Here is a 14718-nt window from a genome sequence, read left to right as displayed (position 1 = left end):
TCCCAACTCACCAGAGAGCCTGGGCACGGAGCCTGTCCTGTGGTCCCTTCTCAGGGCTGCCACCCTCATTTCCTTAGCCTTGTCACCCTCTCACTTCACTTTCCCCACTGGATTACTGTACCTCCTCTTCTGTGTTGAAATTTTGATGATATTGGGAAATTCTTTGGATTTTTTTTTCTTTCTGAATTCCAAGTTCTTTTTTCAAGTACAACCTTCTTCCTTGGGGGACCAAAATGAATGGTACTCCCAATGGGAACCATAGAATTCCTAGAAAAGTTTGAGTTGGAAGAGACCTTAAAGCCCATCCAGTACCTCCCCCTGCCATGGGCAGGGACACCTTCCACTATCCCAGGCTGCTCCAAGCCCCAAAGTCCAACCTGACCTCGGACACTTCCAGGGATCCAGGGGCAGCCACAGCTTCTCTGGGCACCCTGTGCCAGGGCCTGCCCACCCTCCCAGGGAAGGATTAAGAGCATTAAGGACCAAATCCCACTGAATTTCATTACTCCAGTAATGGAAGCAACTCAAACCCATAACTGTAAGATGGAAAAAATGCCAATGCTTTTCGTAACAAATATTTTCAGGACAAGGACAAGTGGGAACAAAGTCCATGGGATGCATCAAATGCTTCCTGCAGATTATTTTCATTGTTAGATCAGGATTTTGCTCATTCCTACAACAGAAAATGATACTGGGAATGCACTTTGCAAAGTACATCTTCCTAGATTGGCAAAAATAGCTGCACTATGTTTTGGGAGACTTTAGGGTGGTTTGGGGACGGTTTTGAGACTGGGAGAGTCCTCTTGTTTCACAAGGAAATTAAAAAGCAAGGCAGCACCAACATCATCTGGTAATTAAAGACCCATCACGAGCTCCAGTTTGGCTTCCCTCGTGGTATTTCTGACTTCTACTGATTCAGCCCTGTAGCCATTTTATACATATTTTATAAATTCCAGAGATCCTTTTAGGCAAAACATTCCCTCTTTTCATGCTTAAGCAATTCCCTTTTCAAACCCAACTTGCGCAGAGCTCCTGGCTCATCTCTGTGATGAAAGTTTCCCATATTATTCACCCCCAAACTACAAACTCTGCAGCAGCTAAACCAGCCCTAACATTGCTGGGAGTATTGGGAAATCCAGAGCCAGGTTCACACCTCCCTTAGGAATAACTTCCTGAAGCACTCTTTGTTAATGAGATGGGAGTGTGGCAGCTGGAACAATTTTTGGATGCCTTGGGAAGCCTTTCAGAAGGAATTTGGAAGAGTTACCCTGCTGCAGATAATTCTTGTGGGTGGTGTTGGTCAGTGAGACTGGAATTCTCCAGGAATTCCATGTGCTAAGGAAAAAGTCTTTTCCCATCACCTGGTTTTTTGAAACTGCAACACCAGTTTTGCTGAGCTGCTTCAAATGGGGACACCCACAGAGAGTGGAAATTGCTGCTTCAGTGGTTCCATCTGATTAGGCAAGGAGCTTGTCTGGGAAAAGGAAATATTTGGCAACTTCAGTGACTTGTGTCACCCCTCCTGCTGCATGGAACAGATTCCAGCTGCAGGGAACACCCACTCCCTGCTCCCATTGCCACCTCCTGTGTCACTCAACATTCACATCCACCACCACAACCCTAAAGGTGTAAAATTCACCCTATCTGGATATAAAAAAATGGTTCTTTTTCCTCACCAATCTCCCAAATTGCCACAAGTCCCGGTAGTTTATCTCCACATGAAATTTTGCTCCTGTTGTTGTCATTCCTACAAAATAACAGCCTAAGGAAGAGCTGGGACATGAAATTCAGCACTGGCCAGGACACAGGACAGCCTGCTCTGAGCTATAAATAGGGCTATCAATAGGGTCACTTTTCTTGCACTATAAATAAGAATTGTATAAATAGTGTTACTCTGCTAATTGAAAGGTGTTAATAGAATCTCTGGGGTAGATTAACCACAGCTTCATCAGTTTAAATTTAACTTGTACTTCCTTACTATTTCAAGGGCATTGTATGCTGAGGACAAGGCACAAGAGACAAGGAAAGGAACAGTCTGGGAAATAATCAGGAACGAGCGACTTGAATTATTTGGGGTTTTTAACTCTCACAGTGAAAACTAAAAATACCTGTTGCAAAAGTGAGAAAATAAAAAGTATAAATTACTCGTTGCTTTTTATTTCTCTGAATTAGTGATTGCTAAATTATCTAATTATTAAAAGCATAAATATTATTAAAACATTATCTTGCTAAATGATCAAATTCTTCTTCCTCTCTTTGCCCCACAGCACAAGAAGGGAGGGTGGGTGTTTTACCTACCAGGTTGAGAAAGGAGCTCTCAGGTGTTCCCCACCTATGTTCAGTGGACAGACCATGGGTTTTGCAATTAATAATGAATTAACATTAAGCAGAACTTTTCAGGATTTCTGAAGGCATCCCCCAGCTCAGCCTTTACAGAACACTGGATTTCCAGAAATGGAGGCCTGTGAGATAACTCAACATGAACCACTTGTGTCACAGCAGGACAGAGGGGATGGAGATCAGCCCTAAAAGAGCACAGAATCCCATCTCCCATCAGAACACAAGCAGGGCTCCAGAACCACTTCTAGGGATGCACACGGATCCAGCTCCTGGCCCTGCCCAGATGCCCCAGCAATCCACACTGCTCTGAAAGCTCCTGGCCCAGAGATGGGTCACACATACTTCAAAAATCCAATGGACTTCTTTTCCTTTTCAACACTGGCAATTTTTTCTCATTATTCCATTGTTTCTGGCTCCCTCCTGCAGGTTTCTTGAACCTCCTGCACTGGGGGAGGCAATGAAAAGTCAATACCTATTCACCCTCTCTGTGGGTTTCAGAGATCCCTACCTCATTCCCATGGAAAGATTCCCATGAAGGTGTGTCCATGCCTTTTGTCGTCTGTGCCAGTGCTTCAGAATGGGAAAACCAGCCCAGGAGTCATGTTCAATTTTTATGTCATTTTGTATCATTTTTATGTCATTTTTTTAATCCCATTCCCAGTAACTGCAGAGAGCAGCTGGATTTGCAGCACTGGAGCATCCAGGCATGTTTTTTTCAGGACTAACCCCCCTTACTTCTCTCAAGCTTCCTATACAAATTATTATTTTACTCTTCAGGTGTCCTGTATCTCCTCTGAGTGGCAGAGCTCCCAGCAGGGCTGTGGCCTTCTCCCAAGGACTCTCCATGCCCACATGGACTGGGATAACACCTTGCTCCAACATTTGCCAGGAGCTGATGCCTTTCAGGACATGAACTCCACCTGCGTCCCACTGTAACACCCAGCTCCCTTTTCCAGAGTAATTCCAGCTCCTCCTTTATTTCCATTTGGACTTTCTGTGATTCTAATTGTCACTATTGTGTTTTGTCTGGTTGATTTAGGGCCACCTTCCCTCCACTCATCAAGGACATGTCTGTGACTTTATCACCCCACATTAAGAGGCCTCTCTGGAGAAGATGATCCAAGGCTCTCCTTAAACTCAGGAAAAGGTTTACATTGGAGTTTCCCCCCAGCCCCAGGCAGAAGGAAGAACTTACTCTCTGTCTATGACCAGACAAGTGACCGCTTCAGCTGCGATGACGTTGGCTGTCCTGACATCCTCCCTGCAAGAAAAAACACATTTCTTCAGTTATTTCCATGACAATTTTCTGATTTCCAACACACAGGGTTCTTCAAGCACTTTCAGGACAAATTTTGGGCTTTCACAGCTTTACCTTGCTGTTTTCATCATCCATATAGGCTAATAAAAGACTAGAATTCCAAGACTAATAAAATTATTAATTTAATTCATTTTAATCAGGTTGATTTGGTGTTCCAGTGTCAGCGCTGCATTTTCTGGGTTCACTTTATCCCAATTCCCTCCAAACTTTCCATGTTTCAAGGGTAAGTGGATTACAGGCAAGAGAGACCTCCCCTCTCCTAAACACCCCTCATCCATTTTGGCAGGAACACCACTGTTCACTTCCACTGAAGCAGAAAATGAGATGTACAGGTGCTGTTAGGAATAGAAATTCCCATTTAAAGACTGGAGGTATTAAAGCAGGAATATGGTTATAAAGGGGTGATGCACGTGCACTCTCCGTTTGAGGTCATCATTAATTAACTTTAATTGCTTTGAAGCTCTCTTCATGTTCATACTTTTAGAGCAGAGCAAGCAGAAATACAAGGGAAGAACATTAATATTCCAGGCTGTGCTGGAATGCTGACTCTGAGTCTATTCAGACTGGAATTAAATGTGTATTAGTGCTAATTTACCCCACTGATAAATCACATTGTGCTTATTTAAAGCAAGGAGAAAGAAGCAGTGGAATAGCAGTGGATAATTATCTCTATTAATTCCTAAAACTTGGGCAAATGCAGAGAGGATAAGGAAGAATATCGAATTCCTTATTAAGTTGCTGTAGCCAGCTTTTGCCAATATATTGATCCATTAAAACAAGAATTCAAACTCGTTGGTGCCCATGAATTCCCATTAAAACCCAACACATTTGTCCCATTATCCCAGATGCCACAAAAAGGCATTTATCCCTTTAAATTTATGGATCACAGACATCATTTGGTTACTGTATTATACTTAGATGATTACAGATCAGGAAAATATGATAAAATTGGTGGCTTCAGTTCAAATATATTCAGTAAAATCTGAAATGAGGTATTCAGATGCATAAGGTGCTGTTGTAATTTCTGTTATCTTCTACTAATCCATCCTTTTCTAGAAGGTGACTTTGGCCAGCAGCTGCAGCACAGGGAGGTACCGCAATCCATGGCATTCAAGGATGAGGAAACTTTGGAAGTGCATGGCATGAAAAACTCCAAGTGCAAGGCATTAATTGGGAAAGAAATTGCTAAGAGGGGATTAAAGGCAAGAGCAACCACCAGCAAGTGCCCAGCATTCAGTGAGAGAGTAACTACTACAAGTAGGGGGCATTAGACACAACAAATAATTACTACAAGTGCACAGACTTCAGTGTAGAAGTTAGTGTTACAAGTGCACGGTATTAAGTGCAACGAGTAATTACTACAAATCCAAGAGTAATTCCCACCAGTGCACAGCATTCAATGGAAAATTAACCACTAGTAAGTGCACAGCATTAAATGCAGAAGGAATTACTACAAGTGCATTTATTGCAAAAAGTAATTACTACACGGGAACTGCATCGAATGAAGAAGTAATTACTATAAGGGCACAGTACTAAATGTAATAATTACTACAAGTGCAAAGCATTAAAGCCAGAAGTTACTACTGGTAAATACACAGCATTGAAGGGAAAACTAACCACTACAAGGGCAAGACATTAAATGCAGAAGTTACTACAAGTGCACAGCATTAAATGCAATAAGTGACCATGGTATTAACTGAAGCAGGAACTACTACAAGTGCAGAACATTAAAAACAAAGGTAATTAATTACTCCCAGTGCACAGCATTAAATGAAAATCTAATTACTAGTAAATACATGAAACCACTAATTACCACCAGTGCAAAATATTAAATGCAGAGGTTACTCCCAGGAAATGCACAAAGTAACTACTACCAGTGCAACAAGGAATTATGACAAGTGAAAAGTAATTACTTCATTAAATGCAACAGGTATTTAATTACTACAAGTGCATTAAATACAAGTAATTATTTTACCAGCACAGCACTAAGTGCACAAGCAGCTATTAGAAGTGCGATGTGTAAAACACATAATATTAACAATTAATTCATTCATTAATTCCTGGCAGTGCCCACCACCCCCTGTGGCCCCAGGGAGGAGAGGAGAGCACTGACTCAGACACTCCCTGGCCTTCATCTCCTTCTTCCTCAGAGCTGCTTCCCGAAAAGCTGCACTCCTTGTCTGTGGAGTCATCCTCGCTCTCCGAGCGCTCCATGGCCCCGACTGCTCCAGCATTTCCCCTGCACACTGATCCCCTCCAGAGTTCTGTGTCAGCCCCTGGTATTTTACAGCTCCCCCAGCCCAGCCCTCGGCACCTGCACAAAGCTCACAGCTGCTGTGGGGGCTCTCAGCCACAGAAATCCAAGAGGGGAGGATTTGGGAGCCCTCAGGAGATCCTTGGCTGTGGACAAGGGCCAAAAAACTCATCAGGAGACCTTGTGCGCCCTTTCCAGCTCCTTAATCCCATGGTGGAATTAGGTGGCAACAATATCCATGTTCCCAAATGTTCTCAGGTGTGTCACCACACCACTGGAAACACGAGGACATTATTTAAGGGATGAAATTCATAGATCTATTTTTCTCCTTGGAATTCACTGCCAACTTCTCCATTGGGAAGTTAAAACAATTTTGCTTCTGACAAGCTGTCAACAACTCAGTTTAAGAAGAGATAAGTTTATACTTCAGCCTCTGTCTCATGGTTTTACCTTAGGCTGCCATAATTTGCTCTAAATGTAAAAATATTTGAGGTGATTTCTGTTGTTTTGCTTTTTTTTACCTTCCTAGTCCCCAAACTGCTTGATGTCCTGTTCCAACACCTGCTCCCACTGCTCCCAATCCCTTGGATAGGGACTCCACCCCTGTCCTGGGCAGTCAGTTCAAATGTTTAACAGCCCCTTCTCTAAAGGAATTTTCCCAATATCCAACCTAAACCTCTTCTGATGCAATTTGAACCTGTTTCCCCTTGTCCTGTCCCTGTTCCCTGGGAGCAGAGCCCGACCTCCCCTGGCTGTCCCCTCCTGTCAGCAAGAGCCAGAAGGTTCCCCCTGAACCTCCTTTTCTCCAGGCTGGTGGAATCTCAGCAGCAGCTCCTGGGAGGTTTTTACTTTCAGAATTCTCAGTGCAGTAAAGACCGAGCAGAATTGCCTTGACCAACAGAGCCTTCAAAGACCTGATGCCTCAGCTTCATAAATATTCCAGTCAATTATCACAAAGGACTCCTTTTTTTTTTTTTTTTTTTTTTTTTGGTAAATCTTGTACAACTCTTGACAGGGCTTAAACCTTTCGGCTGGAGTCACTGGGAGTAGAAATATATTTTAGGAGAAGTTGGTAAGTGCTAACGAGATGCTCACAAGGCATAAAACAAAGTATTAGAGGGAGCTGGTACATTTTCTACTTGGACAGTTGTATATTTTGCTTATATTGAGTAAAAAAACAGTAAAATAGTATTTTTCAAGCTCAACGAGCTGAATTGTTGCTCTCTAAGAAATGTTTTGTTTTCCCAATATCCATGAAGCTTAAATCACATGGGGTTTTTGCTACATGTCCTCAGACTGGGGTACCTTGGTGTCAAACCCTCCTGTTGTATTTCATTCCCTTTTAGGAAGTGAGGTTTTTATGCCTGACCGGATTTTTACAAGATTTTTTATGAAATGACTTTACAAGTGCAGCTTTTTCCAATGGCACCTTTTATTAGTTTCACATTAAAATCTATAGAAGTTTAGTAGAGCATGCTGTGTTTATTAATTCCTGTGATATATTTTTATATCAAAGCCAATGGCAAATGGATGTTGGGTCCTCAAGCAGATAACATGTTGGAAAGCCAAACGTTGGTCTGAGCAGGGTGATTTTCCCCCATGGAAATCAGGCAGATCCAGGTGATTGATGCAGACATGGATCACAGAATTTGTTAAATTTGGAGAAGAACTCCAAAGTCATCAAGTCCAGTCTTTGACAGATTCCAGTTTTGTCAATTCCTTCCCTGGGAGGGTGGGCAGGCCCTGGCACAGGGTGCCCAGAGAAGCTGTAGCTGCCCCTGGATCCCTGGAAGTGTCCAAGGCCAGGTTGGACTTTGGGGCTTGGAGCAGCCTGGGATAGTGGAAGGTGTCCCTGCCCATGGCAGGGGTGGCACTGGATGGGCTTTGAGGTCCCTTCCAGCCCAAAACCATTCTGTGATCCCATGGACACAGCCACATCCAGTTGTTTCCTGATCTTCACCATTTCCTTCCCTAAAAATGAGGATAAAGCCCCATTTCTTGGCCTAAGAACCTGGAGAACCTCAAAGGACCACCCAGAGCAGGTGGCTCAGTGCCTGGTCCTCGCTGGCTGCTCTGCAGAACCTGCTGCTGCCTGCGAGAGTCCCTGGCAGAAACCTCCCATCCTGTGGGACCTCAGGAGATGAGTGCTGAGATCAGCTGAGAATGATGTTAATAAGTGTTTTCAGAAATAAAAAATGAGGTTTTCCCTGGTGGGTTTTAAATTATGCCACGGGACTATGCAGAGGTTCCTAATTTGCTGCTATTCGACTCCTTTAATGCATTTTCCCACCTTCCAGCACTGCACATCTGACCTTGTTACAATATTCGTAATGAGGTTGATTTAAAGCATTTAGGACAAGACACATCAGAGAGGGGAAAAATGGGAAAAATCAGTTATTAACTCGAATTTAGCAATAAGAGCTCAAAGCTCAGCATCTCTATCTTCTCTTTTATTTAATTGGGTATTTTCTGTTTGCACCATGACTTTCAGGTGGGAGATAAGAAACAGCTTTACTGGGTATTCTCAGGAGTAGTACCTAAATTTGGTGATCTTCTATCCTTTAAAAAGAGGGATTTGCCTACCTGGAGACTTAAACATGTCTTTTTAAAGCTTTGATTACCTTTTATTTGTAATAATTTCTTGAACTTCACCTGCATCTTGGCCTGTAGTTGCACCTGCCAACTCTTGATTTAGTAAAAATAAATAAATAATCAAGGTTTTATGTGCCAAAACCAAACTAAATCTCATGGTTACTAGGCTTGCTGTAAGAATATTATTCAAGGAATCTAACTGGCATGGAAAGAGATGAATTCCTGGACCTGGTGGGGGTGACCTATGGGGGATTCTGGTGCTGGGAGTACAACAGTAGTGTTAGTAGAGCAATTTAGGGTTGTAACCCAGCAGATTCCCAGGAAGAAAGGGATGGATCCCCATTCCCAGGCTCATCTCCCACTGCTGGTGGTATGTTGATGGATGGTGCTACTGCTCTGAATATCCCAAAAAATTTATTTATGGCAATGACAGTCGACACCTTCACCTTTTTTGTGCTGTGGAGCAGCTTCTCTCCTTCTGGTGGACATATCCCACCCTGCCATGAAGGATTTCACTGCCCTAAGAACACATTTTAGGTGATTTTATAGCAGCTTTATATGGCAGGTGCTGTTGAACACCCAAATACGAAGGTGGAAGGTTCAGCACTCAGCACTGGGAAGGCACAATAAAAACCTCAGCAATTATTACACTCATAATTTCAAGCCATGATGACCCTTCAAGAAACCTTGTCTTCCTTTTATCACTTTTATAAGCCAAGCAGGTATGTAAGAACAAATTGGGATAAATTCCAACACGGTGTTTGAATCTGAGGCCATTCAGCACAGGAAGGACTCACAGCACTAAAAATCAGGAGCAAAAGTGCTCCTTCTGCATGGCAGGGTCTGCATTAAACCACTTCCAGTGGTAAAATGGGAAAGAACTTATGGAAATTTGATTAGGGATTAAAAGGGTTTTTATAAAATAAAATGTCTGTCAAAAAGAGGAAATAAAACTCAAAACTTAAATAAAATATATATGGGGAAAAAGCCCAGACACGAGGCTGAATTATAGCCCTGGATTTTGAAAAAGAGTACTGGAATAATCTGAGAAAGTCACCTGGAAATTAAGAATTATATTTTCCTAATAAATGTTCTGATATTAATATTCCCATGGATCTTTCAGGCTTGGCAGAAAGTAGCACTGGGTGTCCTTGGGATGTCAGCATCTCCATGGGAATCAAATTCCTCCTCAATTAGTTTTCTAAAAAAGGGGAAGTTTGGTGCATTCGGGACAAAGTGAAGTTTTAGATAAAAGTTTCTGTCTTCTGGGAATATTCACATTCCAAATGTGTGTTTCAAGGAAGGATCCCGCTGTTTAAGTGTCCAAGGCCAGGTTGGACAGGGCTTGGAGCAGCCTGGGACAGTGGAAGGTGTCCCTGCCCATGGCAAGGTTGGCACTGGATGGGCTTAAAGGTCCCTTCCAGCCCAAACAATTCTGGGATTGATATTTGGGGTTGATATTCCCTATATATGTATCTAATATCTAAAGAAAATAGTAACTATTTATTTCCTGACAAATAGCACTTTCCAGATCCGCAAGTCATGGGTAGCAAACCCCAGGGGAACACAATTCCCTCTTTGCTGGTGATGAGCCAGGAGCCAAAGTCAGACTGGAACTTCCAAAAGCTGGAGTGCCAAGGGAAGGTGGCAGATGGATTTGGGATGTTTGCCTGAACACCTGAGCAAAGTGGCACCCTCAGCTCAGTTTCCACACAGGTGTTCACACTTCCAAGTGCCAAACAGCCTTTTTTGAAACATCTGCCCACAGCCAGGAGGATCCATTTCACAAAAACAAAAATTCCACCTTCTGTTAATTCCACCGAGCTTTTCTGAGTCCTTCAGGCAAACAGAGGGATTACTGGCAGTGCTGGGGTGGGAACACTTGGAAGTCAGAGAATGATGGAATGGCTTGGGTTGGAAGGGGCATTAAGGACCAGCTCATTCCACCCCTGCCATGGGCAGGGACACCTTCCACTGTCCCAAGCTGATCCAAGCCCCATCCAGCCTGGCCTGGGACACTTCCAGGGATCCAGGGGCAGCCACAGCTGCTCTGGGCACCCTGTGCCAGGACGTCACCACCTTCCCAGGTACCAATTCCTTCCCGATTTTCCATCTGTCCCTGCCCTCTGGGAAGCCATTCCCTGTGTCCTGTCCCTCCATCCCTTGTCCCCAGTCCCTCTCCAGCTCTCCTGGAGCCCCTTTAGGCCCTGGAAAGGGCTCTGAGTTCTTCTGGAGCCTTCTGCAGTACCTATAGGCTGCCATCTGTCACAGCCCCTGCTCTGCCTTTTCTCTGGGCACTGAAACTCCATTTGTGCCACCCCTTGGGGAATCCACCTGCCTGGGAAGGGAATTCCAATTAAATCCAAGAGCTGCCACAACACAGTGAGGATATACACTGCAGGTATTCCCACATCCAGCTGAAATCCTTATTGTTGCTGACTTTTAAGGCTGAAAGAGATGAGTATCTCATCCCTTACCCTTTGCTTCCAAGTCCTGCATGGAATCTGTTTTAAACCCCTCTAACTGCACCCATCCCATCATGGCTGGATCTGCTGGCATCAGGACAAGCAAGGAATCCCAGAATTGTTGGAAAAGCCCTCTAGGATCATCAAGTCCAACCACCCACCCAAGAGTGCTCAGTCCTCCCCTAATCCCTGACCCCCAGTGCCACATGCACAGTTTAAATCCCTGCAGGGAGCCACTGTGTCCCACCGGTGTTTCCCACTGCTGAGAGGGGAACAATGCTCAGAAATCCCTCTCTGCTGATGGTAAAACCATTTCCAGTGGGCCCACCATTCCCATTGCTCCCAGGAAACCCTCAATGATATTGATATAACTTAACACAGTGTTTCCAGCAGCTCAGAAAGGCAGGAAAGAGCAAACAGAGCTATAGATTAATTTTAATTCTGTAGGAATTAAAATTGGTAAACTAAAAAAGTTTCACTCATCCTACAGCTAAAACTTGTAGGTAAACTCTGGCTTAAGTTTAGTCTGAAGTGACAAATAAACCCAAATCTGAGTGACACAATTCTGACACTGGATGGTAGAACCTCCTTGCCTGCCAAACCCATTAACGATTCAACCCAATTACTCATGTAATTTATTCAGAATTATTGTAATGAACCAGAGTCTCACTAGTCCATAATTAATTCTATCCCCCAAGTGAAACAACCCAGGGGTACAAAATGACCACTTTTTCATTAAAGTGAAATAAAATCCTACCACACCCCATCCATTGCAGTTTTAATCAGCCAGTGGGCGACAAGAGCATCTTTAAGATATATTAAATGTTAATTATCCCATTCAAGGACAAATCAATTAAACCTTGAACAAATGAGAAGAGTTTCTAGAAACTGGTGCCTTGCAGACCTACCCCACATAAGGAACTTATCTGCCAGCCTTGACCAGATCATTCAAAGCCAGGCAAAGCCAAAAATCCAGGAAAAGCCAAAACCCCAAGAAATTTGCACAGATAAAGAGGAAACCATGTATTTGCATTATTGTCCTCAAAGAAGAAGAGCAGCAACAACAGAATTCAGCAGCCAGAGCCACATGAAATAGCCCTTGACACATTTTCTTCATGAAGGATTCAGCAGCTGCACTTTAATATTATTTAGTAAGTTAAGAGACAAACACAAAGAGGGAGTAAGAAGACCTCCAAGACCATTGATAAAACACCCCCCACCTTGTCAACTCCTTCCCTGGGAGGTTGAGGAGGCCCTAGAACAGATTCCCAGAGAAGCTGTGGCTGCTCCTGGATCCCTGGAAGTGTCCAAGGTCAGGTTGGACTTTGGGGCTTGGAGCAGCCTGGGATAGTGGGAGGTGTCCCTGCCCATGGCAGGGGGTGGAATGAGCTGATCCTTGATGCCCCTTGCAGCCCAAGCCATTCTGGGATTCAAAGAAATCCAAGTCCCTTTTCCCATGGCTGCCTCATCCCTTTCCAAGCCCTTGAAACTGATAACAACTTGGCCTTGGATGGAAAATGTGGATCCGTCAAATTGAGAAGTGAGCCAGTGCTTCTCCTGAGCTGCAGAAGGAACACAGGGTCACAGGGTCATTGTCCCATTATGACTTCAAAGCTCCTGACAATTAAAATCCTTCCCTTCCACTGTTTCACTGTCCTTAATCTGGAATCTCCACATGGGAATAGTAACTTCTGCAGCCATAAAAGGAGAAATAAGGCTATGAGGTTAACTTCAATACTTTATTAGAGGCCTTTCATCAAGAGTTTCCAAATGATAAAACATTTCCTAAATGAGCCTGCATTCCTTGGAGATGTCATGCTTAGAGAGTTTTATCCATAAAATACCCAACATTGCTCAAGGACACGCTGGGGGTGAATTTAAAACCTAAATTTTTCCTTATTTCTTTTGCAGCAGTGGGACAATAAATGAGCAGCGCAAAAGGCTCTGATTTTTCCACCATTCCAAAGAATTTCAGCTCTCCCAAGTCTCCCAGGTGAAGCGATCTCTCCTAAACAGTCAAATTATTTATTTCTTATTTCTCCAAGTCTCTAAGAGCCTTTCCAGAAAGGACACACGATGGAAGATTAAAAAATATAATGCAATACCTATGGATTGATCCTGTGCTCTTGTGGACACACCCAAATCCATGCTGATTAGAGATATTCCCATTTTTCTGACAATAAAGACCAAGCTCAATAGCTTTTTGAAGCAAACAGTGGTAATAATCCCAGTTAAATGCCAGATTCCTTTGCTTAAATTACTTCTCTTGGGATTCATTCCCTCAGGAATTTTTTTAAAGCAGCTCCAAGTTTAGGAGGTTTAGCTTGGACATGATGGAAAACTTCAGGAAATCTTGGAGCAGTGCAATAGGTGATGCTCCTTCCTTGGAGAATTTTAAGATTAGGCTGGGCAAGGGAATGATGACTTTGCTCCAGGAGTTGGGACATCCCTGCTTCGAGCAGGAAGTCAGAGCAGGGACCTTTGGAGCTCTTTTTTGCCAATATTCAGCTGATTTTTTCTCTATTTTCTGCCCACACTTCCCCACTTCCTCTGGCAAATCCAGCTCATTTGTAAATGTCCCAGACTAAAAACCACAGCCCCAATTCCAGGTCCCATGAAGAACAAGAAACAAACACCTTTTTGTGCCACCTCAGTTTTCCATCAGGCAGATTTATCTGAGAAAGGTTGAAGAGAGCACTGGGAGAATTTCAGATGCCTATTTCAGATGCAAGACAGGAGAGAAAATCCCAGCCAGAGCCATCCTTAAAAGCACTGCATTAACCTGTGGAAACGGGAGATGTTGGAAATACCCAGCTTTAGAAAAGAACAATATTGGCTTTCACATTCCATCTCCTTCTGCAAAGTTTCCTGGAGGACATTTCAAAGTGCCCAAAGTCAGGACGTTAAAATCACAGAAAGGCTTCACCAGCAGTGGAGAACTGGGATCACGTCCTGGTTGTTTGACGCAAGATTTACTCTGCAGCTTCTGCATAAAGGCTTGGACGTCATCAGCGCAAAATCTCTCAGCCTCTTTACAGCCTGACGCATTTCCTCCGCTCCATTGAACTCCCAAATATTCCCAGTAAGTTTTACCTTGCCTAATTCCTGTCCTTTCAGCATGGAGAAGAAACCCCTGCCTGTTGCTGCAGCTGAGGGTGAGGAGCTGCAGTACCCTGGAAGAGCTGAGTCCCTTCGGTCCATAGGACTGTCCAGGAACTTCACATCTGCTTCTCTCTCCCTGATTTAATTTCCTTTAATTTTCTCCCCCTGGGAAAAATGTTTTCCAACCCACTCAGCTGTAGAAGGCTAAAGATGGTTTGGAAGGCTTCAATCCAGGACTGGAAGGACTCATTTATTACCAAGGAATCCTTCCCTGTGAGGCTGGGGAGACTCTGGCACAGGGTGCCCAGAGCAGCTGTGGCTGCCCCTGGATCCCTGGAAGTGTCCAAGGCCAGGCTGGACTTTGGGGCTTGGATCAGCCTGGGATAGTGGAAGGTGTCCCTGCCCATGGCAGGGGTGGCACTGGATGACCCTGATGCCCCTTCCAACTCAAACAATTCCAGGATTCTGATATTCCCTGTCACCATCTCAGCCCCAGAATTGTGCAAAAGACAAATTTTAGTACAATTTTTTGGGGGTGAAGTTCCCAAATATTTTATATCCAAAATTATACAACAGGATGAGAAAATAAACCAGCACCTAGGACAAATGCTGAGTAACCTCCTGTAATAGTCATTTTCATCTTTATA

General features: G+C 43.8%; 1 protein-coding gene across 2 annotated transcripts in view; it reads right to left on the bottom strand.

The window, feature by feature from the left end:
• Window positions 1–14718, bottom strand: part of PRKG1 (protein kinase cGMP-dependent 1) — a 363030-nt gene that overhangs the window by 58879 nt on the left and 289433 nt on the right. For both annotated transcript variants that reach the window (XM_058840756.1, XM_058840755.1), the window contains exon 8: window positions 3536–3601. In XM_058840756.1, the coding sequence (XP_058696739.1) occupies window positions 3536–3601 (66 nt within the window). The remainder of the gene's footprint in view (window positions 1–3535; window positions 3602–14718) is intronic.

This window comes from Poecile atricapillus, chromosome 6 (assembly GCF_030490865.1).
Source record: "Poecile atricapillus isolate bPoeAtr1 chromosome 6, bPoeAtr1.hap1, whole genome shotgun sequence".
Classification (NCBI taxonomy): Eukaryota; Metazoa; Chordata; class Aves; order Passeriformes; family Paridae; genus Poecile; species Poecile atricapillus.
The sequence above is the reverse complement of the archived record's forward strand: the minus strand, read 5'-3'. Positions and strand labels throughout refer to the sequence as shown.